The 26,929-nt window shown below is 43.4% G+C and overlaps 1 protein-coding gene across 1 annotated transcript; it reads left to right on the forward strand.

The window, feature by feature from the left end:
• The first annotated feature begins 1,710 nt into the window (after positions 1-1,710).
• LOC147011778 (ras-related C3 botulinum toxin substrate 1) lies at positions 1,711-26,850 on the forward strand. The gene is made up of 6 exons (XM_085855884.1): positions 1,711-1,991; positions 3,369-3,440; positions 4,138-4,255; positions 20,692-20,754; positions 25,659-25,818; positions 26,435-26,850. Exons 1-6 carry the CDS (start codon positions 1,957-1,959, stop codon positions 26,563-26,565), a joined length of 579 nt encoding a protein of 192 aa, XP_085712010.1. The 5' UTR covers positions 1,711-1,956; the 3' UTR covers positions 26,566-26,850.
• The last annotated feature ends 79 nt before the right edge of the window (positions 26,851-26,929 follow it).

Raw genomic sequence — 26,929 nt, forward strand, 5'->3', positions numbered from 1 at the left:
GCTGCCTTCCCTTCCTTTCCCCTCACACTGCCTTCCCTCCCCTCACGCTGCCTTCCCTCCCCCTCACACTGCCTTCCCTTCATGCTGCCTTCCCTTCCCCTCACGCTGCCTTCCCTTCCCCTCACGCTGCCTTCCCTTCCTTTCCCCTCACGCTGCCTTCCCTTCCCCTCACGCCGCCTTCCCTTCCCCTCACGCTGCCTTCCCTTCCCCGCATGCTGCCTTCCCTTCCCTTCATGCTGCCTTCCCTTCCCCTCACGCTGCCTTCCCTTCCCCTCACGCTGCCTTCCCTCCCCCTCACACTGCCTTCCCTTCCCCGCATGCTGCCTTCCCTTCATGCTGCCTTCCCTTCCCCTCACGCTGCCTTCCCTTCCCCTCACGCTGCCTTCCCTTCCTTTCCCCTCACGCTGCCTTCCCTTCCCCTCACGCTGCCTTCCCTCCCCCGCATGCTGCCTTCCCTTCCCTTCATGCTGCCTTCCCTTCCCCTCACGCTGCCTTCCCCTCACGCTGCCTTCCCTTCCCTTCACGCTGCCTTCCCTTCCCCTCATGCTGCCTTCCCTTCCCCTCATGCTGCCTTCCCTTCCCTTCATGCTGCCTTCATTTCCCTTCACGCTGCCTTCCCTTCCCCTCACGCTGCCTTCCCTTCCCCTCATGCTGCCTTCCCTTCCCTTCATGCTGCCTTCCTTTCCCCGCATGCTGCCTTCCCTTCCCTTCATGCTGCCTTCCCTTCCCCGCATGCTGCCTTCCCTTCCCCTCACGCTGCCTTCCCTTCCCCTCACGCTGCCTTCCCTTCCCCTCACGCTGCCTTCCCTTCCCCGCATGCTGCCTTCCCTTCCCTTCATGCTGCCTTCCCTTCACCTCACGCTGCCTTCCCTTCCCCTCACGCTGCCTTCCCTTCCCCTCACGCTGCCTTCCTTTCCTTTCCAATCATGCTCCCTTCCCTTTCCTTCCCCTCAAGCTGCCTTCCCTTCCCCTCACGCTATCCTCCTCCCAAACACCCTTCCCCTCACGCTATCCTCCTCCCAAACACCCTCCCCACACATGACATTTACCATGTGTGAACACCACACGTGGGTTCTGAACAATCTTGGGTCCATCTCGTCAGTGAACGACTATCTTGGTATTCTGTTACACGTTGTTGTCACTAACTCACTGATAACCTCGACCCCCCCCCGTTTTTTTCATCACCTCCAAGTTGTCACGTATAGTTTTGTACAAATTGGTCTTTCATTGTCTGATCTCTCGATATCGAAGCAAGAACGAAAGGTGAGCTCAATGTCCGCTGGGTGGCGCTGCATCGCGGAGCACGTCGTGGAGAGTGGCGGTGTTCGGCTGCTCGTTCTGTCGTCACGTGGACAGAAAAATAATACGTTCTTATAAACCAGCACGCATTGTTGTTGGGAATGGCAACCGTTAAGAAGGAATTAAAAGTTGCAGTGGAGATAAACCAACAAAATGAAATAATCGCGCCATTTTCACCAAGCGAGTCAATAGTGACGTCATATGTAAAGTTATCAACTTAATCCGCTGGCACGTGGTTGTCGAACCCATGAACAGGTTAGTTGAGTGTTTTTAGCAATCATATTTTTTTTTTGTAAATAATTTTTTTCCCGCCCAAAAGACTGAGGTAATTATTCGAGCAGTGCCGAACAAGTTAAACCGGAAGTAGAGGAGCCTCGCCGGAAGAAGAAGAGGAGCCTGGCCGGAAGTAGCCGAACGCTTCCGGAGATTACCGAACGGACTCGGCAGGAAGCGGCGCCGCCCGTCAGCACGATCAGGGAGCTTCTCCTCGGCCATTCCTTGTATTCGCTTCCCTTCCTCCCAGTTCTTGTAAACTACTGATTGTGTGTTATCGTTGATCGTCACCCTGACCCTTTTACCTCGTCGCGAGCCTCCTCTCCACCTCGTCGGCCCGAGTCACCTCGTCTCGTTTTCGTGAGGTCGTTGCGCAGCGAGACCATGCAGGCCATCAAGTGTGTCGTGGTGGGAGATGGGTAAGTGCGGACGGTGCCGACAAATGTGGGACAAAGATTGGAGGAGGAGGGAGAAGAGTGAGTGAGTGAGGAGGTGTGTGCTGAGTCGTGATAGGCGGTGTAGAAGGTGTTGAAGAGAGTGGAGTGGAGAGGTGTTTGGTGAGGAGTGACGTCATGATTATAGACGTGACGTCACCGATCGCGACCGATACATCTCCAGGAGTTGGATAGACCGCACGATCCGTACGTGGTTTACTAACTTGGTTTCAGTGAAATGGGGAAGTGTTCGTTACTCGTACAGGAAGGGCTTGGTTACACACCCAGTGTGTGACATAATGACTACACATTGTGTTTGTTCGTGTTGTTTCGGGTTTGTACATTAGTTTCAGGATTAAACATAAATAAATAACCTCGAAGGCTTCCCTGACAAACCATGAAAACCGTGAATGTGTCTGTCTGTGTACACCTGTATTAAACCGTGAATATGTCTGTCTGTGTACACCTGTATTAAACCGTGAATATGTCTGTCTGTGTACACCTGTATTAAACCGTGAATATGTCTGTCTGTGTACACCTGTATTAAACCGTGAATATGTCTGTCTGTGTACACCTGTATTAAACCGTGAATATGTCTGTCTGTGTACACCTGTATTAAACCGTGAATGTGTCTGTCTGTGTACACCTGTATTAAACCGTGAATATGTCTGTCTGTGTACACCTGTATTAAACCGTGAATGTGTCTGTCTGTGTACACCTGTATTAAACCGTGAATATGTCTGTCAATATACACCTGTATTAAACCGTGAATATATCTGTCTATGTACACCTGTATTAAACCGTGAATATGTCTGTCAATATACACCTGTATTAAACCGTGAATATATCTGTCTATGTACACCTGTATTAAACCATGAATATGTCTGTCTGTGTACACCTGTATTAAACCGTGAATGTGTCTGTCTATGTACACCTGTATTAAACCGTGAATATGTCTGTCTATGTACGTCTGTATTAAACCGTGAATGTCTGTCTGTCTGTCTATGTACACCTGTATTAAACCGTGAATGTCTCTCTGTGTACACCTGTATTAAACTGTGAATGTGTCTGTCTATGTATACCTGTATTTAACCGTGAATGTCTCTCTGCCTGTCTCTATGTATACCTGTATTGAATCGTGTATACCTGTATTGAACCGTGAATGTCTCTCTGTCTGTCTATGTATACCTGTATTGAACCATGTATACCTGTATTGAACCGTGAATGTCTCTCTCTGTCTATGTACACCTGTATTTATTAAAAGGCCTTGCTATTGCAAGAGTGGCTGTTCAAGGCAGGTTTTATGGACTGTTGTGTACCTCATCTGATTGATCTCTCATCCCCCATTCACGTCCCTTCCAGTGCTGTGGGTAAAACATGCCTGCTTATCAGCTACACAACAAATGCCTTTCCAGGCGAATACATACCCACCGTGTGAGTATCCAGGCCATTGGCGCATTGTTCACTGCACCCTTATTGAAGTCTTTGGTACCTGATCAGCTGTTTGATCCATGTCCTAAAGTGTTGCAATTGCATTATCCTGTATTTGTAAATGTGAGTATAAAATATATATATATATATATATATATATATATATATATATATATATATATATATATATATATATATATATATATATATTGTGGTGACTGATTCTGTAAGATCTTGGGATTTGGTGTGTTTTGATGTTCAATCTGGAAAACCTCTCTGTGTTCTGTGATGAACTTGTTTCCACTGCTTAGGATTCCTGGGCATGCATTCGAGTTTTGGATTCCCAATGTGGCTATAAACTGTAAAATTGTATTCCAGATAAGGTGTTGTATCATGAAGTATGCCGTCCCTCAGATGGACGTTGAGCTTGGTGCCTCGTCTGCCAGCATTAGCTGGTGGACACATTCACTCTTTTGCAAGCGGTGAGTGAGTCATTGCCGGCATCAAATTGCCAGTTCCTTTCCAAACCACCTTCGGTGGAACGTCAGGCCTGGCCAGCCGGTAGGTGAAAAACTTGCCTGGAAAACCGGCCAACCACACAAGAAGGTGGGAATAGTTGGGGCCATAGTAGTATTGGTCGTAGTAGTCGTCATCGTGCTGAGTTGTGATGAGAATGCCTGCTTTGTTTTGTGCCACTCAGCTTTGACAATTACTCTGCTAATGTGATGGTGGATGGGAAACCAGTGAATCTCGGTCTCTGGGATACAGCAGGTCAGGAAGACTATGACCGCTTACGTCCCCTGTCCTATCCACAGACGGTAAATTATTCCACTCTTCCTTACCTCTATTCCCTTTCGAGCTTTCTCTTTTTATCTTCAACAATGAACTATAAATCACTGTTTTGCTGACATACTTGATTTGAAGATGACGTTCGATTCGATCTCAAGGCGTTTGTCCTTTTTGTTTTTTGGGGGTTTTTTTCTTTAAAATAAATAAATAATCCTTATAATGAATTTATGTCTTTAAAAAAAAAAAAAAAATTTGGTCTCTTTTTGTATTGTAAAATAATGTTTATTTATAATTCAGATATTTTGTAATGCATTTGGATTGACGTCAGAATGGGAACCTTCCACATTTGAATCTGTTTCGCTTCCACATTTCCTGGGAATCATGGAACACCACTTTATCAACGAAAGAAGCAATGTTTTTTCCAAGTTGGTTCACAGATTAAGCAAAGTAACGGGACTCGAAAGGGTATACAGGATAGCGTTCAAGCTACAACGTCCCCATGCCCATGTTTTGGTGTACAAATACAAGACCGAAGTTGGAATTTTAAAGGTTATGTAGAATGTGGCATTAAAATGTTAATGTGTTATATTTCTCGTGGCAGTATATCATTAAAAGAGCTTTGATGTAGCATTTTGGTCAACAGACCCAGGGGCAGAGCTTGAGGGTAAAGGATATAAGAGTTTCGACCGTTTTCAGGAAGGAGTCTTTCAGTTAGAGTGGTTAATGCATATAAAGGTAGTGCTAGTGGCAGTGGAGGGCTGGATATGTTTATATGGGCGGATATTGACAGGACTTGTAGGTAGCTTATGTGTGGATGGGTGATGGGTTCTGTGGTGGTGCAGTGCAGGTACGATGGGCCAAATGGCCTTCTCTTGCACCAAATGTGCCTTGTGTTTCTTAACACTTTTTCTTTCATTAACACTTTGTTTCTTCTCCCATGAACAGGTATTTGTTTTACTTAGTTGAAGTTGAGCACCATTTCATCAGGTTTTTGTTGTTGTTTACCTCCACCACTGAAGGTGGAAGGAGGTTATGTTTTCACCCCTGTCTCTGTTTGTCTGTCTGTCTGTTTGTGTGCAGGATATCTCAAAAAGTTTTGGACGGATCTGGATGAAGTTTTGTGGACAATTTCGGTGTGTGACAAGGACAAACTGATTCAATTTTGGTGTCGATCCGAATCCAGATGTGGATATGAGAATTATTTAATTTTGTAGTGATTCTTCACAATTGAGAGATGGGCCCAAACATGATATAGAGCACGATATCTCAAAAAGTTGTGGATGGGTTTGGACGGAACTTGGTGGACACGTTGTGTGTGTGACAAGGACGAATCGGTTCAATTTTGGTGAAGATCCGAATCTGGATCTGGATATGAGAATTATTTAATTTTGTAGTAATTCTTCACCATTGAGGTGTATGTATGTATGTGTATATATGTATATATATATATATATATATATATATATATATATATATATATATATATATATATATATATATATATATATATATATATATATATATATATATAAGCGTGATACTTATTTCAAAAAGTTATTGGGCCCGATACATTCCACTAGATCAGGCATTACGAGGTGGAGGTATGCACTCTACCGAGTGCCCTTCTCATTCAGCGAGGTTGTAGCATTTGGGTCTGTTTGTTTGTTTGCTTGTAACTTGGCCCCCCAAAAAATTGTTTTTTTTTGTTTTTTTGACAAGTAAGTTGATCGCCTCCGTTTGTTTGTTTGTTTGTTTGTCCCCTCGTCTCTTGCCGAAAGCGCTCAACTGATCGTCCTGAAATTTTCTGAGATTATGGTCATTACGGTCCTGTATTGAAGTTTCGTAAAATTCGGTCGACCGAAATGGTCTACATTGACCAATTTGGGCAAAATTTTCTAAAATCCTCAAATTTCATCCGATTGACTTGAAATTTGAATAAGATTTGCATGTCAGTTCAATAAATTCAACCACCTATTACTTTTGAGGTCAACTTAGGCCAAAACGCCAACATGGGGCAAAGTTGTAAAATTGTCAATTGTCATCCGATTGACTTGAAATTTGAAGAACATTTGCATGTCAGTAAACAAGTGGATTGGATTTTGGTTCCGATTCAGCCCATCAGTGGGATACAAAACGTGAACTGTTCAACCTGGCGGAGGTATGCGCTCTACCAAGTGTTCTTTGTTTTGTCTTGCCAAGTGTCGCTCTGAGTGTTTTTTTTTTGTTTTTTTTTTGTATATTTTATTTATTTAATTTTTTTTTTGTTGTATTTGTTTGTCCGCACAGAACTTTCGTGTTATTCTCCGCAATAGCTTGTCGGATCGAGATGGAATTTTCACCATCGGAGCGACTACTCAAATAGAATGTTTTATTGATAATTATGGCATCATAGGTCACGTTGTGTGGCAGCCATGTTAAAAAAAACGGGAAAAATGTTGGATCTCGATCTTTTAAACCGCACCAAGGAAAAAAATTGAAACTTGGCACATGGCAAGGACTCCTCATGGGGAATAAATGTGATTTTTTTTTTTATGACATCATAGGTGCCGTCATAATTGCATGTTTAAAATGCTACATCTGATCAGTATAAACAATTTTTAGGGTCATCTTGAGATAAAATGGTCCATAGAAAAAAAATTGATGACTTCGTCGGTCACGTGATTCAGTTGCCGTGTTGTTAAAAGAAAATTAAAAAAACCTTTATCCAGGCACAACAAATCCTGCCCATTTAAGGCATAAAGTTATTTTGGGGATCAAATTTAAATTTGATACATCCTTAACCTGAATGTTGATTATAAGGAATATTTTAGTCTTAGTTTGAAGTCTATGAAACCATTTTTGACGAAGTTATGACCGTAAAATGATTTTGACCTTTCAAGGCCATGTAAGGTCGGTCATGGTGTCAAATGAAAGCCAATAGAGGACTTGATGTATGTCTTCTATAGAAACACGCATATTCCCAACCTTTTTTGATTTATAATGGAAAATATGTAATTTTGACCGATGACCATGACCCCCAAAACTTCGGACCCCACCGATTTTCACGAAAGGAATGGGTAGGATTATAAGTGACAAATAGAATAAGGTTCACTATAAGCTTAGTTTGAAGTAAATCAGATCATTTTTGATGAAGTTATGAGCGAAAAACGATTTTGATCTTTTCGTGACCTTGACCTTTGATCCAATGGGGTCGTCCAAGGTTCATTGCCCACCTGTGGATTAAATTTGATAGTGTTTGCTGAAGCTGTTTTGCTGTAAAGTTGCGAACAGACAGACAGACAGACAAACAAACAAGTAGTCATAGACTGGTACTTACGAAATCGTCAACTTGACCTCTGACCTTGTCTAATAAAAGCTGTCACTGGAGAAGGTAGCGGCGCAAACCAGAAGTTTCTACGATGATTCTGTACCAAACCATAAAAAATCGTAACATCAACCGAAGCAAAAATCTCCATTTCTCCACGCAATTATTTAATATTATTTTATTAAAGTCACAAAAGCGTAATGTTCGGCCATCCACCAGCAATCTTTACATAATCCGACGGCTTAGCGAGTCAGGCATGCGACGATAACCTTTATTGGGATAAAAAATGACTTTGAAGCACCATCTTTATCGAAAATACCGTCAGCACGCATACGCAAAACCTTTACGTCACTCAATGACGCCTCTGCTCGAGCGCCCTGCACCACGTGACGAGCCGTGACGTGGCGAGTGAAATATTTTTTATACAATCTTAAAACGTCTCCAAAACATCCGATTTTTACCAGAATTTCAACAACCGAGTTTTAAGCGTCATAAGCGATCGCAAAAACCGAAGACAAAATTTAAAATCGAAGTTAAAACGAACTCGTAACGTCGACCGAAGCAAAAATACTCCATTTCTCCACGTGAATTTACGGAATTATGTTTGACCTCACTGTGACCTTGACCTTTGACCGATTTTGACCAAAATCTAATCAGCGCTAGCCATCACCCTCCTGAATCACGTGGTGTAATTTGACATTGGTAGCGTCTTCCGTTCTCGAGTTATTGTGCCTACAAACAAACACACAAACAGAGGACGGAAATCATCAATATACTTTTGAAATCTTTAGATTTCTTAAGTAACAAGCAGTCATAGACTGGTACTTACGAAATCGTCAACTTGACCTCTGACCTTGTCTAATAAAAGCTGTCTCTCGAAGGTAGCGACGCAAACCAGAAGTTTCTCAAATGATTCTGTACCAAACCATCAAAAATCGAATGTTTGACCTCACTGTGACCTTGACCTTTGACCGATTTTGACCAAAATCTAATCAGCGCTAGCCATCACCCTCCTGAATCACGTGGTGTAATTTGACATTGGTAGCTTCTTCCGTTCTCGAGTTATCGTGCCTACAAACAAACACACAAACACACACACACACAAACATATGACGGAAGTCATCAATATACTTACGAAATCTTTAGATTTCGTAAGTAATAATTCTGGCTGCCAGACCACATATCCAATCAGGTTGAAATTTAAAACATATATTCCCCATCACTAGATCATAATTGTGAAGTTTCACATCAATTGATCAAGCGATTCAAGATAAAGAATTTTTTTAAAGATTTTTGCTCAATCCATTATGGCTGCCAGACCATGTGACATCAGTTATTCGTGAATACCCTGGTTTCCCCAAAGCTTAGGGAATATTTGTGTGAAGTTTCCCCTTGAAGTGTCTGGCCATTCTGGAGAAGAAAATTCTTATAGGTTTTAGGGTAAATCCAGTATGTCTGCCAAACCATGTAACTCATGACGTCATATGTGTGAACCTCTTGTTCCTCATGGATAGGTGATCATATGTATAAAATTTTGCCTAGACCTGTTCAGCCATTTCAGAGAAGATTTTTATCCCGCCCCCCAGAGGGAGGGAGCGGAATATTGTAATCGTCCGGTTTGTTTGTTACTTACGAAATCTAAATATTTCTAAGTATATTGATGGTGTGTGTGTGTGTGCGTGCGTGCGTGCGTGCGCGCGCGTGTGCGTGCGTCTGCGCGTGTGCGCGCGTGTGCGTGCGTCTGCGCGTGCGTGCGTGCGTCTGCGCGTGCGTGCGCGTGTTTTTGTAGGCACGATAACTCGAACGGAAGAAGCTTCCAATGTCAAATTACACCATCATCAAAGGTGATGGCTTGCGCTGATTAGATTTTGGTCAAAATCGGTCAAAGGTCAAGGTCACAGTGAGGTCAAACATAATTCCTTAAATTCCTGTAGAGAAATGAAGTATTTTTGCTTCGGTCGACGTTACGAGTTCGTTTTAACTTCAATTTTAATTTTGTCTTCGGTTTTTGCGATCGCTTAGGACGCTTAACACTCTGTTGTCGAAATTCTGGTAAAAATCGGATGTTTTGGAGACGTTTTAAGATTGTATAAAAATATTTCACCCGCCACGTCACGGTTCGGCACGTGGTGCAGCGCGCTCAAGCAGACGCGTCGTTGAGTCACGTTAAGGTTTTGCGTGTGCGCGCTGACGGTGTTTTCGATAAAGATGGTGTTTAAAAGTCATTTTTCATCCCAATAAAGCTTATCTTCGCATGCCTGACTCGCTAAGCCGTCGGATGGTGTAAAGATTGTTTGTGGATTGCCGAATATTACGGTTTTATGACTTTGATAAAATAATATTAAATAATTCTGTAAATTCCTGTGGAGAAATGGAGTATTTTTGCTTCGGTTGACGTTACGAGTTCGTTTTAACTTCGATTTTAATTTTGTCTTCGGTTTTTACGATCGCTTAGGACCCTTGACACTCTGTTGTCGAAATTCTGGTAAAAATCGGATGTTTTGGAGACGTTTTAAGATTGTATAAAAAATGTTTCTCCCGCCGCGTCACGGCTCGTTACGTGGTGCTCGTCACGCGTGTGCGCGCTGACATCATGGCGCTCGCCCCTGCGTCCTTTCGAGTTGGGGGGGCCGTCGAGTGTGACCTTTACGTTGCGTTAATCCACGGTAACTCGAACGGAAGAAGCTACCAATTTCAAATTACACAACGTGATTCAGAAGGGTGATGGCTAGCACTGATTAGATTTTGGTCAAAATCGGTCAAAGGTCAAGGTCACAGTGAGGTCAAACATTCAATTTTTTTTTTTGATGGTTTGGTACAGAATCATTGTAGAAACTTCTGGTTTGCGTCGCTACCTTCTCTAGAGACAGCTTTTATTCGACAGGGTCAGAGGTCAAGTTGACGATTTCGTTAGTACCAGTCTATGACTGCTTGTTACTTACGAAATCTTGATGACTTCCATCCTCTGTTTGTGTGTTTGTTTGTAGGCACGATAACCCTAACACGAACAGCTTGGATGTTTTTAAAAATAAATATTTTTACATGGTCTATTTTGCTTGTGGGGGAGCTGCAATGCACATCACACACACATGCAAACAAGTACACGAGACAACACTGGAATTTACTTTGGACATCCTCAGCCATTGACCTTGGGAGGGGGGAGTGGGGGGCAGGGGAGTGACGTTACATTTTTAATGTCTTTGGTTTGACTTGGCCAAGGTCCTAATCAACCTGCCAACCTACCAGACTTGGAGCGGATGCTCCAACCATATTATCCTCCAGTCTTATTTGAAGGCTTCATTGATTTTGATGACACAATAAGCTTTGTATGCTTGAGAAATGGTGCATTTGTAGTTTACCTTTTCCTTTTTAAATATGAATTTCTTGTACTATTAATATTTCAGTGGTTAGGTCCCTTGAAAACCACTCATTGTCTAAATGCGATTTAATTTGTTTCTGAATTGTCATGGTTGTTCTCTCAACTAGACTCGTGTACTTCTCACAATGAACAAGATTGAAGAGTGCCTGGCTGGCTCACACAAAACCTGGGGTCGATTACAGGGGCAGGCCATTTCCGGGACTAAATTCCCCTTCCCCCACCTGACCATCTTCTAAAATTTGTGGATAATTTCTTTGAAAACCCCAAAGTTTTAGCCCCAATGGTTCTCATTTTGGAAGTTTTGACTCTGAAGAAGGGGGAATCCCAAAGGCCAATAAAAATGCCTCTTATTTTTGGAGGAATTTTGTAATCCTCAAAAAAATTCCTGGGATGCTTTGATACGTTTCTCAACATGACACGCCTTTTGATTCTGCTATCTCAGCTTATTGAAGAGTAAAATGACAGGCTACAAAGGTAACGTGCTGATAGTGGGGCCACTGTTGGGCACAAACAACGGAATGGAGCAACAGGTAAAGAGGAGGAAGATGCACAGTAACCCACAGTGTTCGTGGATGATGGGTGGCAGTGGTGGGACGTGTAGTGGCTGGGTCTAAGAGTTAACGGCAATGAGCCTGTACTTGCTACAAACATTGTTTATTTTCTGGATCCCAAGTTGATCTACATGAAGATACACATTGCACGTATGGCAGAAGGAAGGTTTTAAGAACCTGAAGAAAAGTAGCACTGCACTTTGAAAAGAAGATATCTTTCCATGGGAAGGGAAGAAAAATGGGGAGGGTTTGTGGAGGGAAGAAAAGAAAGAAAGAAAAAAAAAAAAAAAAAGAGTAGAGAACACACTCACCTATAAATATCTTATTGGAGATTGATTTCCATGGTCATTTACAGGCTAATCTATTTAAATCTCATAGTAGTGACACATTAAAGGGGTACTGAAACATGTCACATCTCCTAAACATGTCAGATTAACTTCCCCTAAACATGTTAAGCCAGTTGTATTCAATCTGTAAAAAAAAAAAAAAAAAAAAGATCTAAGGATCGTTGTGGAGAGCGCGCGTGCGTACACACATGCACACGATGATGTTAGACAAGACAAACAGCTACTGAGCTTGGGGAAAGTGCTGTCACTTACCAGCAACATCACGGCAATGGCGCCGCTTTTCTTACCGCACTCAGTGGGCATTTCTTAAGGAGAAATTTCCTCTTCCCCATGGATGTCAACGTATGGGGACTGTCTGTGCCCTATCCTGATAAATGCTGAACTTCCAGCAAAGAAGCAGCACACACCATTTTTAGGTCATCTCTACCGAGATGACCTAATAAAGCCGGACCAAATGTCCGTCCGTCCGTCAACAATTTTTCTTTCCGATCTTGATGAAACTTAGTATGTGGGTCGAGGTCGATGAGTGTTGCACAACAATACAACTTTTGTCCGGGGTCAAGGTCACGAGGTCACGTAAGTTATAAAAATCCTCATTTTCAAAACCTATCTAGTCTGCCATTCTACAAGATATTCGGCAACTGTTTATTGATTATGATCGTATTATTGATTATGATAGTAAAAAATATTATCTTGTATCTAACCGGACAGATGTTTGAATTTCCGTCCCGTTTGGCCGCCACGTAACCTGGAAGATGGTCAAAAACATCTCCCGGTACAAAGAAAACTTTTTACTTCCGATCTTGATGAAATTTTTTATGTGGGTAGAGGTCGATGAGTGATACCCAACGACATATTTTTTCCCGGATTCGAGGTCAGGGTCAAGGTCACGAAAGTTGTGAAAGTCGGCATTTTCAAAACCTATCTAGTCTGTCATTTTAGGAGATATCTGGCAACGGTTCATCGATTATGATAGTAAAAAAACATTATAGAGATGACCGTCACCCCCACATGGGGGTAATTTTTTAAAAATAAGTTTTTGGTATTACTTGGCCGGATTTTGAACTGCCAACCTCCCATACTCGACGCGTCTGCTTTAAGCCTTGTATTAAATTGCTATTCATTATAGAACCGAGTGTGAGAGGTTGGTTGTTCAAACCCCGACCAAGTTTTACAGCCAAACCTTTGTTATATGTATAAAAAAGTAAAAAGCCAAATCAAAACAGAAATTGATAAAACATGAATGAAGAATTTAAACAGGAATCAGGAAACGAGCAACAACTGGAAGGGCACTCGGTCGAACGTATACCTCCGCCACGTAATGCCTGATCCACGAGAACATATCGGGCCCAATACATTTTTGAAATATCATGCTATACAGTACGATATCGTTTTTGGCCCTATGTCTCAATGGTGAAGAAACAGTTTAAAAAAAAGATAATTCTCTTATCCAGAACCGGATTCGAATCTTCACCAAAATCAAATCAATTCGTCCTTGCCACACAACCAAGCTATCCACCAAGTTTCATCCGAATCCGTCCACAACTTTTTGAAATATCATGCTATATATGGTTTTTGGCCCTTTCAATGGTAAAGAATCACTTTAAGAATTAAATAATTCTCGTATCAAGATCCGGATTCGGTATATCGATATAAGAATATCGAGATTCTTCCTCTTCGCTAGCGCGTTTTCCGAAGATCAATTTTTTTATTTTAATCTTAAAAGTTTTGTAAACTTACATTATAGCTTAAAAATTATATTGTTATAATTTATAAGCTTAATTTTGAAATTGTGGAAGAATCTTATTTGCATTACATGAGAGAACCTTCCATCAAAAGCCTCTCGTGCTGGTATGCTTTTGAGCTTTCTGAGTATTTTTGAAGTACGCATTTATTTTATTTTTTTTAATTTTTTAACCACGCATGAGTACCTGAGTACCAGTTGTGTGAACTGCTGCATATAACCATTTGATTGCAGTATAGTTGCTTTGTTGAGTATTTTATTAACAGTACTACAAGATCATGAGCATCGAGGAACAACAATGGGTCACTTCACGAGCATACTCTACACGTCGATACAATACAGTTCTCAGTTATTTGTCCGGGCTTACTGGAATTTGTGCCTTAAAGTGCATCGTAGAGCAAGAGGGACTGCTGAAACGATGTAAACCATTGTTGTAAACTTCCTGTCTATAGACTCAAGTTTGTCTTGTCTTTGAGCATATTCCATTTGCTGCAATAATGAGTGCATGCTACATGCCAAAGAGCAATAGCGAAGTGTTAAAGGTGTAAGGAAAAAAAGTAAAGTATGCAGTTATAAAAAGGGAATCCCTTACTGGCAAATCCCTGGAAATGAAAACGAGGAGTTATTTTGGGTAAGTTCAAAGCAGAGCGCTTGGCTCATACTGCCGTGGCCAAAAATATGTCACCCTTGCACTTTTTTTCAAATAACTCTCAATTTTCTCCAAAAATAAGTTGAAGTTGACAAAAGTAATTGGTCTCCACAAATCTTTATTTCACTGTTAATATTACAGAACATTTGTTTTTGATTCAGAACTTAATATATACTTTTAAATCAAAAAATAAAAAGAAATGGCATTAACAAAATTATTTACACCCTCTACTAAATATTTGGGAGCACAACCTTTGAACAAAATAACTGCAGCCAAGCACTTCCTCAAGCCATGAATGGGTTTGCTGCACCTCTCAACTGGCAGTTTGGCCAAACACTCTTCTTGTGCAAACTGCTTCAGTTCTCCCAGTTTTTTCCCTTCTCCCAACTGCTGTTTTCAGATTTCCCTCCAGGTGTTCAATGGGATTTAGATCCGGACTCATTGCTGGCCACTTCAGAACATTTCTCGCGTTTTGTCATGAACCCATTCCTGGATGCTTTTTGAAGTGTTTGGGGTCATTGTCCTGCTTGCAAGACTCATGACCTTCGACAGAGACCTTTGACAGCTTGTGTGATAGGCAGCTCACAGGACAGCAGCTTCAAGCACAGCATAACACAGCTTTCTAACACTGGGTTGAACATGTCTTGGTTATCTCCTGATTTCATGATGCCATGCACACATTCAAGGTACCCAGTGCCAGAGGCAGCACAGCAACCCCAAAACATTGGAGGTGATGCTTTGGTGTAAGACTGTCTAATGGAGATCGGGGGAGTGCTCGTCCCACCACATGTTTCGAATATATATATATATGCACACGCACACGCACACGCACACACACCACCAGTCAAAAGTTTGAGAACACCCCCATTTTTCCAGTTTTTACTGAAATTTAAGCAGTTCCAGTCCAGTGAATAACCTGAAATGGTACAAAGCGAAGCGGTAAACTGCCAGGTTAAAAAAACAAAAGTTTAGGTTACCAACAACTGAAAAATAATGTAAATTTCAGTTGTTAAAAAGGGCCCTTTTCAGGGAACAAGTAATGGGTTAGCAACTGCAGCAATGGAAGTAAATTAAGCCTTGAAAGTTGATGCAAACAATTCCTACAAGTGTCCTAACTTTAGTTGATTAGTTACAACCCCTCTTTCTGTATAAAAGCAGTGTTGGGACAGACTGTTTTGCTACACCCTCTGAAGCATTATTTGGACAATATTGCACTGCAGGAAGTAGTTTATTGCTATCATAATGGTGAGAAAAAGACAATTAACAAAGGAAGACAGACAGAACATTATAACCCTTAAAAGTGAAGGTCTTTCCTTTAGAGAAATTGCAAAGTAAGCCAAGGTGTCAGTGAGTACAGTTTCCCACACCATCAAAAGGCACTTGGAAACTGGAGGAAACTGACAGGAAGAGGTCTGGCAGACCCAAAGCCACAACACAATCAGAAGACAAGTTTCTGATAGTCAACAGCTTGTGTGATAGGCAGCTCACAGGACAGCAGCTTCAAGCACAGCGTAACACTGGTTGAAGTAAGGAAGTCTCAGTTTCAACTGTGAAGAGAAGACTTTGAGCTGCAGCTTTGACAGGTCGAGTGGCAGTAAGAAAGCCATTGCTGAGATGGCAAAATAAGAAAGAGATTGCCTAGGCCATGAAGAACCGCCAATGGACGACTGAAAACTGGAAGAAGGTCTTCTGGACCGATGAATCAAAACTTGTAATCTTCGGTTCATCACACAGGGTTTTTGTACGGCGTCGAGTAGGCGAAAGGATGGTTCCTCAGTGTGTGACACCAACTGTCAAACATGGAGGAGGAAGCGTGATGATTTGGGGCTCTTTTGCTGGATCCAGAATCGGCAACTTCCACAGAGTGATTGGCACCCTTAACCAAAAGGGCTACCACAGCATTTTGCAGTGCGATGCAATACCCTCTGGTCTACGCCTAGTTGGTCAAGGGTTCATCCTACAGCAAGATAACAACCCAAAACATACCTCCAGGCTATGTCAGAGCTACCGTAGAAGAAAAGAACAAGATGGTGGGCTTCAAATCATGGCATGGCCAGCACAGTTTCCAGACTTAAACCCCATCAAGCTGGTTTGGGATGAACTGGACAGAATGGTGAAAGCAAAACAAACCTACAAGTGCAACACATTTGTGGGAACTTCTGCAACAGTGTTGGGAAGAACTTTCCGAACAATATTTGATTTCCATTGTAGAAAGAATGCCACGAGTATGTTCAGCTGTTATATCTGCAAAAGGTGGCTACTTTGATGAGTCAAAAATTTAAATAAAATTTTGTTCAACAAAACGATTCCATGATTTCTTTTTAATCTGCAATTGTTTATTTGTTCTCTGCTTTAATTTTAGAGTACATTGAAACAAACTGCTCAAGTTTCAGTAAAAACTGGAAAAATGGGGGTGTTGTAAAACTTTTGACGGGAAGTGTATATATATATATATATATATATATATATATATATATATATATATATATATATATATATATATATATATATATATATATATATATATATGTATATATATATTGTTACGGAAATGGCCCTTATTGGACTACTAAATATAGGATTAGCTCAGATCCCCCGTTAAATGCATGTATAGCTAGGTTGCTTGATAAAGTAGACGTTATTTGTGTGTCGGGAGTTGTAAAAGGCTGTTTTTGGTTTGTACAGTGGTGGTGTGCCAAGGGCTCCCTCTTCTTCCTCTCCACTACGGACGATAGGCCCCTCCCTGTCGGCTGAGGGAGTGTGCCCTGGAGAGAGGGTGTCGCTAGAGGGAGGAAGTGACGCGAAGGGGAGGTGCCTTTGGTCTGTTTCGCCGAGAGAGGCATGCTCGAAGGAGCGGAAAAAGGAGAAACTGGGATAGAAAAGGATTTCAGTTTGGACGAGCGTCAGGTTCTCGAGGCGTGCTCGGAGTCGCTTCGAAGCGAGAAACGAAGGCTTCGTGAAGAGAGCTGTGTGTGGAAACAGTCGCTCTCGAGGTGCGACATGTTTTGGAAGCGAACGAAGGAGGGACACTGTGGAATCTGCCGGTACAAAAACTGTAGTCGGCTTTGAGAGAATATGCCTGCATGTGGAGTCGACGATCGACTTGTACGGGGAGGTGATCGACAGGTTCGGCCGGCGTCTGGCCGCGGAGCCTCGGACGGTACTTACTCACCTCACGGCTGGACACGTCGATCCGCCCGCGGAGCTCGGCCCTTCAACTTGGGCCTTGTCTGGAGAACAGGCCAGGCCTGGATTTGTATGCTGGACCATGAGAGAGATCGGCTGATGCCCATTGTCGAACTCACGCGGAGACCACGTGCGGTGCGAAAGGGGCAAAGGGAGGACGAGCTCCATTTCGCCACACGGCAAGTTCGAGCGGGAATTCGAATCCGTGGACATCCGCCTATGCGAGCGACATTCATGCTTTTGACACTGTCCTCTCGTCCATGAGACATCACCAAGTACTCTGTCTTGTCTTGCATGCATGCTGTTTGTCTGTCTGTCTTTGTCTGCACGTTGTCTAAGGCATATTTCGGTAGCAGCCCCTTCGAAACCTTTAGTCAGTGGTTCCCTAGTTAAGAACGGGTTGAGGATTGTTAATAAAACCATTGTCGTGAATTTTGCTTGTGTTGTGATCCCTGATGTTCCCCAATAAATCTGGTGAATTCGTATGAAGTTGCCGCGATGGATTAATTTGTGTCGCGTCGAGGAACGATTCGTTCGATTGGCATATAAAATCAAAATAGTTACAGACTGGCAGAAAACGCTCGGCATCTGACACAACCAGTCTGTAACCAGGGGTTCTATTTCCTCAACTGGCAAGGTACAAGGATTACGTTGGTATCGCGATTGAAGGTGCGTGACCCGAGGCCTGTGCTGAGCTGGCCGGCGTTATAAACCCCGGAGACGGTGGTGGTGAGGGTGGTGCCTCGGACCGGGTGAGAATCCCGCCACCCTGGATCCGCAACAATATTGTTACAGATTCGCGCCCGCCGGCGTGCTGACTGCCACGTAACTCGAATCGCGGCACGTCGCCCACCGGACGGACAATCCAGTCGTGACCCTCTCGGACTAACGCCGGGAACCAGTCACGGGTGGACCTTTCGGTCTCACCGCGATCGAGCCAATCGGCCCCCGCGTGGGATAGGGTTGCTCGCCAAATTCGACCTACCTAAGTACCCACACGGAGGGTAGACCGGGCGATCGCACCTCGCCGCAGGTCGACTTTGGACACGGGCCACTTAAGCGACCCGTTCCGTACTATCAGGATAACCGAGCGGTGTTATCGTCGGCCTCGACGGTTCGATTAATTATCGGGCGTATTCAGCCCACTACCAACCCTTTACGTGAAGCAAGATGAGGATTCAATGAAAGAAATGACGAAGCGAAGCGGGAAACAGTTCAACATAAAGCACATTTATTCGCGATGAACGGAAAGCACACATATACAATTCCACCAAAAGCACATAGAAAAGAAGAAGACAAAAAGCAAATGCGACAATGCAGATCTTATACCGACTACGCGAGCACACGGCAACACTTGTACAATTTTACTTCACAGACGGCGCCGACAACACACATTCCCAAAGCAAAAGAAAAGAGAACCACCCTCCAGGATGAGGGGGTAGGCGGGCCTGGGGCCGAGACCGTGTCGGGCCTACCCGTCTGGTGATGAGACGCGGAGCGGCGGTGGTGCCTCAACTCCGCGGGCCTCGCGGACAGTGTCTGGTAGGGGGTGGGAAGGGGGCCCCCTTGGTCGCACTATCTCAGCGCGGGGGGAAACAGGAGGGGGTTGCTGATGCTCGGGGAAAGGAGGATTTTTACTCTGTCTCGGGTCCCGCGACGAGCGTCTCCACCTCGACCAGGTCGCGCCGTCGGCCTCCCTGGTGTGCAGCTCCCGGCACCGACGCGAGCACCCCCTCGTCTGCCTTCGCCGCCGCCGCCTCTCCACAGCTCCGTCCTCTTCGCTCCGACTCCAACTCCGAACTCTTCCTCCTGCAAACTTCCCAACTGCACTCAACTCCAACGCACACGACGACGACTACTACTCTTTTCTGACGAACGCAGCCGCTTATATAAGCCCCGTGGCTTCGCCTTTGACCCCCTGCCTTCGACCTTTCACCTCGCTCCCCATTGGCCCGAGAAAAAGTGGGCGTGAATGCTTTTTGATCCATGAATTTGCATATAGCGACCGCCCTCCAACGCCCTGGAGGCGGGGCCAAATCGCCCCTCGCTCACCGATTGGACGGAACAAAAGTGGGCGTGAGTAGTTTTTGATCCGTTTTTGGAGCGGAAAGTCCGTGGTTTTGCACGCGCTGTTCGGCGCGCGCCCTGCACGAGTCCATTACCGGTACCCACAAGCGGCGCAAGAACGGTGGCGATGCGACGGTTGCGAGGGTTGACGGCAAAGGTCGTGGCTGCTGTGGTGAAGCGGCGCCGCGGTGGGTGGTTGATGTTGTGATGACTGTTGAGACGCGGTTGGCGGTGGTAATCATGGCGGTTGGTCCAAAATAAAGATAGTAAAAGAAAAACGGCTATCCTGAAGAGTCGCAGCACGCATGAATGACATTTATTCCCTCTAGACAACGGGTTTGGGCCTAACTACACATATACTTACGGAGATATCTCACCTAAGGGACCTGAATGGTGGTGTGCGAATTTCGTCAACCACAACAATATATATGTATACACACACACACACACACAGTATGAAACATTTATGAGATGCGAGTAATGAAAGTGGAATCTCCGAAAATCAAGACCATAATCTTTTGGGATTGGTGCCTGGGTTCCAATTTGGTTTCAAGATCTCGGTGGTGAAGCCACATTTCATCCTCAGCAGACTCGCAGTACATTCAGCTGGATATGCATTCAAACAGTTTGCCATGCTCATCACATGGTGGCAGCCATGGCTGATTGTCACTGCTGAGGTTTTGTGGGACCCATCTTACTCAGACCTTGGACATGCTCTGATGTCTGTGGATGATTGTGAAAACCGTGTCTCGATCAATGTCTAAGTTCTGTGAATATTTGGGCGACTTTAACGTGGTGATCTTCCGTGATTAATATTTCTACTTGGCAACAGTCTGTAGGTCAGTCACACATATTCGGCCTTCCTGATGTTGGGTCATCTTCGATTGACTCACCTCCTTACTCACAATCAACCTTCCATCTGACAACTGTATTATAAGGGTGCATCCATTGCCATACACCGCTAACATGCATTAGTTGGTTTATTTTGGCCTGGCATCTTGTTTGCCTAAAAATGTAATGATGTCTTGTTCAATTTTATCAAGATCCATTATCACATCACTGAGCAAACCTCCACATCGTATTCTCCAACAACAAACATTGTCAGACGCTCTCGCCATGCCTTGAAGTCGGCATTCGTCTTTTTCACATTTTGAAGTCCTGTTTCCACTGATTGAGGCTGACATTTTTACATCTCTTGATGTTGTGTTTTCATTCATCTTTTTTGTTGTTGTTTCTAGGACGTGTTTCTGATCTGCTTTTCCTTGGTCAGTCCTGCATCTTTTGAAAACGTCCGTGCAAAGGTCGGTCAGCTTTGTCTTGTTTTATCCTTTGTCTTATCCTTTGCTTTTGTTTTGCTTGCATGCAAAGTCTCGTGATTCACTCAATGTCGGACTCTTGATATTGTTGTTTGATGCAGTTTTTACAGAGGTTGAGAGAAAAGCAAGATCATTATTATTTGCTGATTCTCCAGTGAATTTTCCCTTTATTTCCCATCGAGCCTTTTAACTTATTTTTTATTTTAATGCTTCCGCAGACAAAGGCCCGAGGAGTTAAGTTTTCGGGTTGTCTGTCTGTTTGTCTTTTTTTTGTTGTTGTTGTTTTTTTAGTTTTTTTAACCACAATAAATTGTGAACCGTTGAAGGGATTTCAACCAAACTTGGCACAGGTATGGACTGTAATACAGATGAACTGACCTAATATTTGGTTCATTAGATCAAAGCTCATGTTGGATAAATGTGATCATGAACCATGCTCCATGTAGAGCTTTGGTGCTGCTGATGTAGTTTCTCTGGCTTGGGTTACAATCCAGGATGGGTTGCCAATCCGCCAAAGGAAGTCGGGGCAAGAATTTGGATAGGATTTATTCCAACCAAATTGACTACACGTTTCTGGGGCCTGTCTAATAAGGACAGATGACAGGCTGATTGCTCCAGCCCAAATATGGCAACACTATTCCATAAAGGGGTGTCAAGTTGCCTTATACAAATAGAGGATAGCATCTAGATATTTCTGGGCTCAATAGACAACCAACTCGCATCGAAGTACTCTTTGCAATTTACCTGATATATATATATATATATATATATATATATATATATATATATATATATATATATATATATATATATATATATATATATATATATATATATATTAGGGTGTGTCTAAATTTTGAAATCAATACTGGCCAGGTTGCCATTGTGTGCCACTTGAGGAAAAAAAATGATATATGCCAATTTATACGAAAATCAGAGTATATTTCGAACTTGCTCAAAGCCCAGAAAGATTTACTACATATAGCAAAATGCGCGATATTGTAGCTTATTTTAATTCAATGCTAAAACATCCAAACAATGATATAAAACACACAAAGGGAACAGTCACTGTACAAAATGATATAAAAAAACAATCACTGATTAAAGTTATCAATTCCCTTCACTTCAGTGGCCTTCACTGATTTCAGGAACTTGTTTCTGTGGTACTCGAGCATTTGTAGTACAAATTGTTTTTCTTCCTCATTGCGGACCAGGGCTTCATTGAAGGACTGCATAAGAGCGACTCCTCTCTCTGCCAAATCATTTGTCACTTGTAGGGCAGAAATGATATTTGTTTGCCTCCCATTATTGTGGGTCTTCTTCAAGAAAGGTTTCCTCCAGTCCCAGGATCTGGAGCAGCTTGATGGTGGAAGTGGTAACGAAGTCGGGTAGTGCCATAGTAGATGGATCTTTTATGGGAGGAAGCCTTTTTGGGGGTTCATCAGATCCCTGGTGTGCATGTTGTGGACCATGCAGTGCTTTTCATCGACAGTGACGGAGTCACAGAAAAGGCTTAGGCCAATAAAGGTCTCCGACAAATACCACAGGTGTCTGGAAAATGCAGTCAAAGCAGCATTTGAGACTTCCTTGTCTGGGTAGCTATGCAGTGCCTTCAAGAATTGAAGATCATTCCTTGGGGCTTCGCCAGCTGATGGACAGGTGAAACAGTATTTAACATAGGTTATGGTCACAAAAAGTGACACTCGAAGTAAGTGCTTCCACACCATGCGAGAGTGGGATTGTACAGCTGCCCTCGTTGTGCTCTGGCGCTGTTGGATGTGGAACTGATCTCTGAAAAGCCACATCTTGATGGCATAAATGACACGTGCCATCCAACGCGCACAGTGAACTGCCCCTCGGTACCTGAACCTAATTCCCTTTGGTGGAGTAGCTCCTAGGAAGATGACTGTTAACTGCAAGAGCTCTTCGTAGTCATCTCTGGGGTGCTTAGTATTTAGTTGCTGCATGGCAAAGGTGATGATACTTTCTCGAATATCATCTACATGCTCTGATGCATCTATATCATCCAAAGCTGTGCGATACTTTGATCAATGTTTGTCCAGAAATCACGGAAATGACTGAAGATTTCGATTTTTGGAGACTTAAAAACACCATACAGTGAAAAAACCTTTTCAGACACGTGATGTCGACAGGCAAGGTTCAGAAGATCCTTTCCTAACTCTGTTTCGAGTTTTATGCAATCGCCGACCTTTATACCTGTATTACTTGCTGTTGTGTCGAAACATAAGGCCACAATTCTGTTCTCCAGTTCCCAGCTCCTTATCTCAGCCATACAGGCCTCTGCATTAATGGCAGCAGTGCCGGAATATAGCTTGGGAATGGCAAGAAGCTTGGTTACCTCCTTGCTAGACACCATAATAGGAAGTCGATCCACAGACAGTTGTTCAGTTCCTGTGTAATTGGGCATTATCTTGCCATCCCAGTGCAATGTTAGTGGAACGAGTGGATGAAAAGATTCACGAATCTCAGCTGCTAGAGCTGCACGTTGAACTTTTCTTGCTCGTTGGACTGAAGAAGGACTGATCATCAGTTCACCAACTGGTGCTGTAAACTGATCGGACATAGCCATGGCAGAAAAAATATAAGTAGCATTCCTGCTGCTTGTTTTGGTGCGATCTAGTGCTGCTGCAACTTCACGTGCAACTACAGAGATTTTTCCCCTTTTCCGCCGCCGTGATCCAGAAGATGTTGAAGGTTTCTTTGGTTCTTCTTCTGAGCTATCTGCAGATAATGCTGTTTCCTCAGATGATGAATCAAGCACTACAACATCTGTCACTGCTGCTGAGCTTGCATGATGTTGTTCCTCACGCACTGCAACTGCTGCTGATCTCGCCAGTGCTCTCTTTTGCTTTGCGAGTTTCACGTCAATTCCTGCAATCGAACCCTGTCCTCCTTTTTCACGCTGAGCCTTCAAAAACTGCTGATCCTCTTCTATCTTGATCATCGTCATGGCCTGTTCATGTGCAATATCAAAGACATTGTCCAAAGAATCCCTGAAAGCATCATGCTTTCCCTCTTCTCTCGCTGACTTCCTTGTGATATTTTTTTCAGGCCCTGCCATTCCTTGTGAAGACGTCGTAGCTGATCCCAGAGATGATTCTTTGCCCTCGTTGGTATCCGTGCTCGTTCCCAAATTTGTAGGATCATTGTCACCATTTCCACACTGTCATTTAGACTATTCTTTCTGTATATGAAAATCAAACAGCACCTTGAGCACCTCTCCTCGTGAAGGTAGCTAAGCACAACTGAAGTGATCTTCTGTGCCACCAATCAACCAAATCTCAGTCTTTTTCCTAGTTAACTTCACCATTTCACCTGCAAACAGCCAAATATTGAATGGAATAAGCATCACAAAGATTACATAAACAGGCAGTCGAGATAAATAATATAAAGCTGTATGCTGCAGCCAATGCCCTGCGATATAAAATTGTGTTACAATTTATTGTGAGCTCTCAGTCGAATGTGTGGTGCTGCTTTGCACTGTCAGGCTTCGCAGGCTAGATGTGCTGTGCATTGTGCAGGGCTGTCTTTGGAGAGGGTAACTCAAAAACAAAACTTAAAATTAATAATATTTATGTTTTATCTATTTTGCTTTGTCACCAAAAAAATATTATGGGTGGCCACTGGCCACAATGCCAGTAAACACAGCAGTGACCGGCTTTGAACGCAATTGTGTATACCTTTGGTCTCGTTGAGCAAGTAGTAAATGTTGTGCTATCAAGTTTTAAATACTGGATATGGTGTTTTTGTATAAAGTGGCACACAAATTTTACCTGGCCGATATAAAATATCAACCTTAAATTTTTCATGTAGTCATTAGTCACACCCTAATATATATCCCTGTGTGTCGTAAGAGGCGACCAAGGTTGTCAGGAAGGGCATCTGGCGTAAAACATGTGCCAAATCACTATGTGGATCAGACGGATGATCCGCTGTGGCGACCCCTAACGGGAGCAGCCGAAAGAAGAAGATGTGTATATATATATATATATATATATATATACACATATATATATATATATATATATATATATATATATATATATATATATATATATATATATATATATATAAACACACACACACACACACACACACACACACACACACACACACACACACACACACACTTCTCCCAGTTGATTCCATCCGACTGAAGCTTGCACAGTAGTTCCTTATGCCACACCTTATCAAAAGCAACTAAACAGGTCTCACCCCTAAAATCGAAGGCCCTGTTGAAATGATCAATAATTAATGAGGGAGAGCAAGTCTGCAGTCAAACTGGAATGGTGAAAACCATACTGACAGTAAGAAGTTCATTGTCTTTGAGGGATGTCCTCAACAGGTAGTTTGTCACCATACTGTGTGGCGAGCCGCCTGTCAATTTCAACAGGCTTGAGGTTTTCGTTAACAGAAATTTTATAATTGATCACTTCATGCTCTGTTTGTCTTGCTGCTGCCATCTTGATTTTAAGCACAACTATTAAGTTTGGAAACTGGTCATTATGGATGTCAGTGGATGAAATCAACAAGACTTTCAATGAAGTGAGCTAACTGTCGTAGGAAGCGAGGAGAAGCTGACGAAGCTAATGGTTCGGACGTTAACCCTTCATCGTTGCAAAAGAAAACTCAAATAGATTATGGGTGTCAGTTCCCAACATGAAAGATTGATGTCCTCAAATTAATAATCGACATTCTTTACTTTGTCTTTTATAAACAAAGCTCCAGGTCAGGTTATATTAGTTGCACAAAACTCCCTTTAACCAAGTCAACAATGCTGGCAGTGATTTTTTTTTTCTTCTTCTTTTAATTTGTTGTCTGATCGACTGTTTGATTGTGGTGGATTTTAATTTTACATCTGTCGTTAGTGGTATCCGGAAGTCCGTCATCACTGCCCAAACACACCCATCATTTTGGTCGGAACCAAACTGGATCTTCGGGATGACAAGGAGACGATTGAGCGCCTCAGAGACAAAAAGCTATCGCCAATCTCCTACCCACAGGGACTCCAGATGGCAAAGGAAATAGGTATGGTGTGATGTCCCTCCCACCCCCTTGCCCCACCACCGTGTGTGTGTGTGTCTCTCTCTCTCTCTCTCTCTCTCTCTCTCTCTCTCTCTCTCTCTCTCTCTCTCTCTCTCTCTCTCTCTCTCTCTCTCTCTCTCTCTCTCTCTCTCTCTCTCTCTCTCTCTCTCTCTCTCTCTCTCTCTCTCTCTCTCTCTCTCTCTCTCTCTCTCTCTCTCTCTCTCTCTCTCTCTCTCTCTCTCTCTCTCTCTCTCTCTCTCTCTCTCTCTCTCTCTCTCTCTCTCTCTCTCTCTCTCTCTCTCTCTCTCTCTCTCTCTCTCTCTCTCTCTCTCTCTCTCTCTCTCTCTCTCTCTCTCTCTCTCTCTCTCTCTCTCTCTCTCTCTCTCTCTCTCTCTCTCTCTCTCTCTCTCTCTCTCTCTCTCTCTCTCTCTCTCTCTCTCTCTCTCTCTCTCTCTCTCTCTCTCTCTCTCTCTCTCTCTCTCTCTCTCTCTCTCTCTCTCTCTCTCTCTCTCCCCCCTCCTCCCCTCCTCCCCGGCCATGTTTTGTCATGTACTTTCCAACCGGGTGATTTCGATAATTTGGCCTTGGATGCAATACCGCACACCTGTTTTCCTCACAGGAGCGGTGAAGTACCTCGAGTGTTCGGCGTTGACCCAGCGTGGCCTCAAGACGGTATTTGATGAAGCCATCCGTGCCGTCCTGTGTCCTCCGCCGCAGAAAAAGCGGCGCAAGGCATGCATGCTGCTGTGAACACTGTCCGCCTGCCTTCGTGCAACCGCATTCTCCCAACCATTTTGTTGCTTTCTTCACGGTCTCATTTCACAGCAGTCTGTCTTTTTTTTTCTCTTTCCTTGCCAAGCCAACTTGTTGCCAAACGTAAGCTTTTAACGAATGCTGCTCGTTTATTTTGCTGCCTTCTAAACTCCTTCACCTAATTATATCCTCTTCCCTTTTTGAGCTTGCAGTGCCTCCCCCCCTGTTCCTCCAGTGAAATGTTGTTCTTCCCTCAAAATGTTTTATTTTCTGTTGTTATGTCCTCGTACGTGCTTTACCATGTAATTGGAGTGTTCTTGCCAGCACATAGCCTTTTCTTGCTGCTCCACACACACACACA

Source organism: Eptatretus burgeri, chromosome 15 (genome assembly GCF_056783735.1).
Source record: "Eptatretus burgeri isolate ZD-2024b chromosome 15, Ebu_testis_v1, whole genome shotgun sequence".
NCBI classification, from domain to species: domain Eukaryota; kingdom Metazoa; phylum Chordata; class Myxini; order Myxiniformes; family Myxinidae; genus Eptatretus; species Eptatretus burgeri.

What these genes read in the sequence shown, in the direction of transcription:
- LOC147011778 (XM_085855884.1), top strand. Translation starts at nt 1,957, where the DNA reads ATGCAGGCCATCAAGTGTGTCGTGGTGGGAGATGG. An exon ending in TGTGTCGTGGTGGGAGATGG is followed by an intron (nt 1,992 to 3,368) that starts GTAAGTGCGGAC and finishes CGTCCCTTCCAG; the next exon opens with TGCTGTGGGTAAAACATGCC. An exon ending in CCCTGTCCTATCCACAGACG is followed by an intron (nt 4,256 to 20,691) that starts GTAAATTATTCC and finishes TGTTGTTTCTAG; the next exon opens with GACGTGTTTCTGATCTGCTT.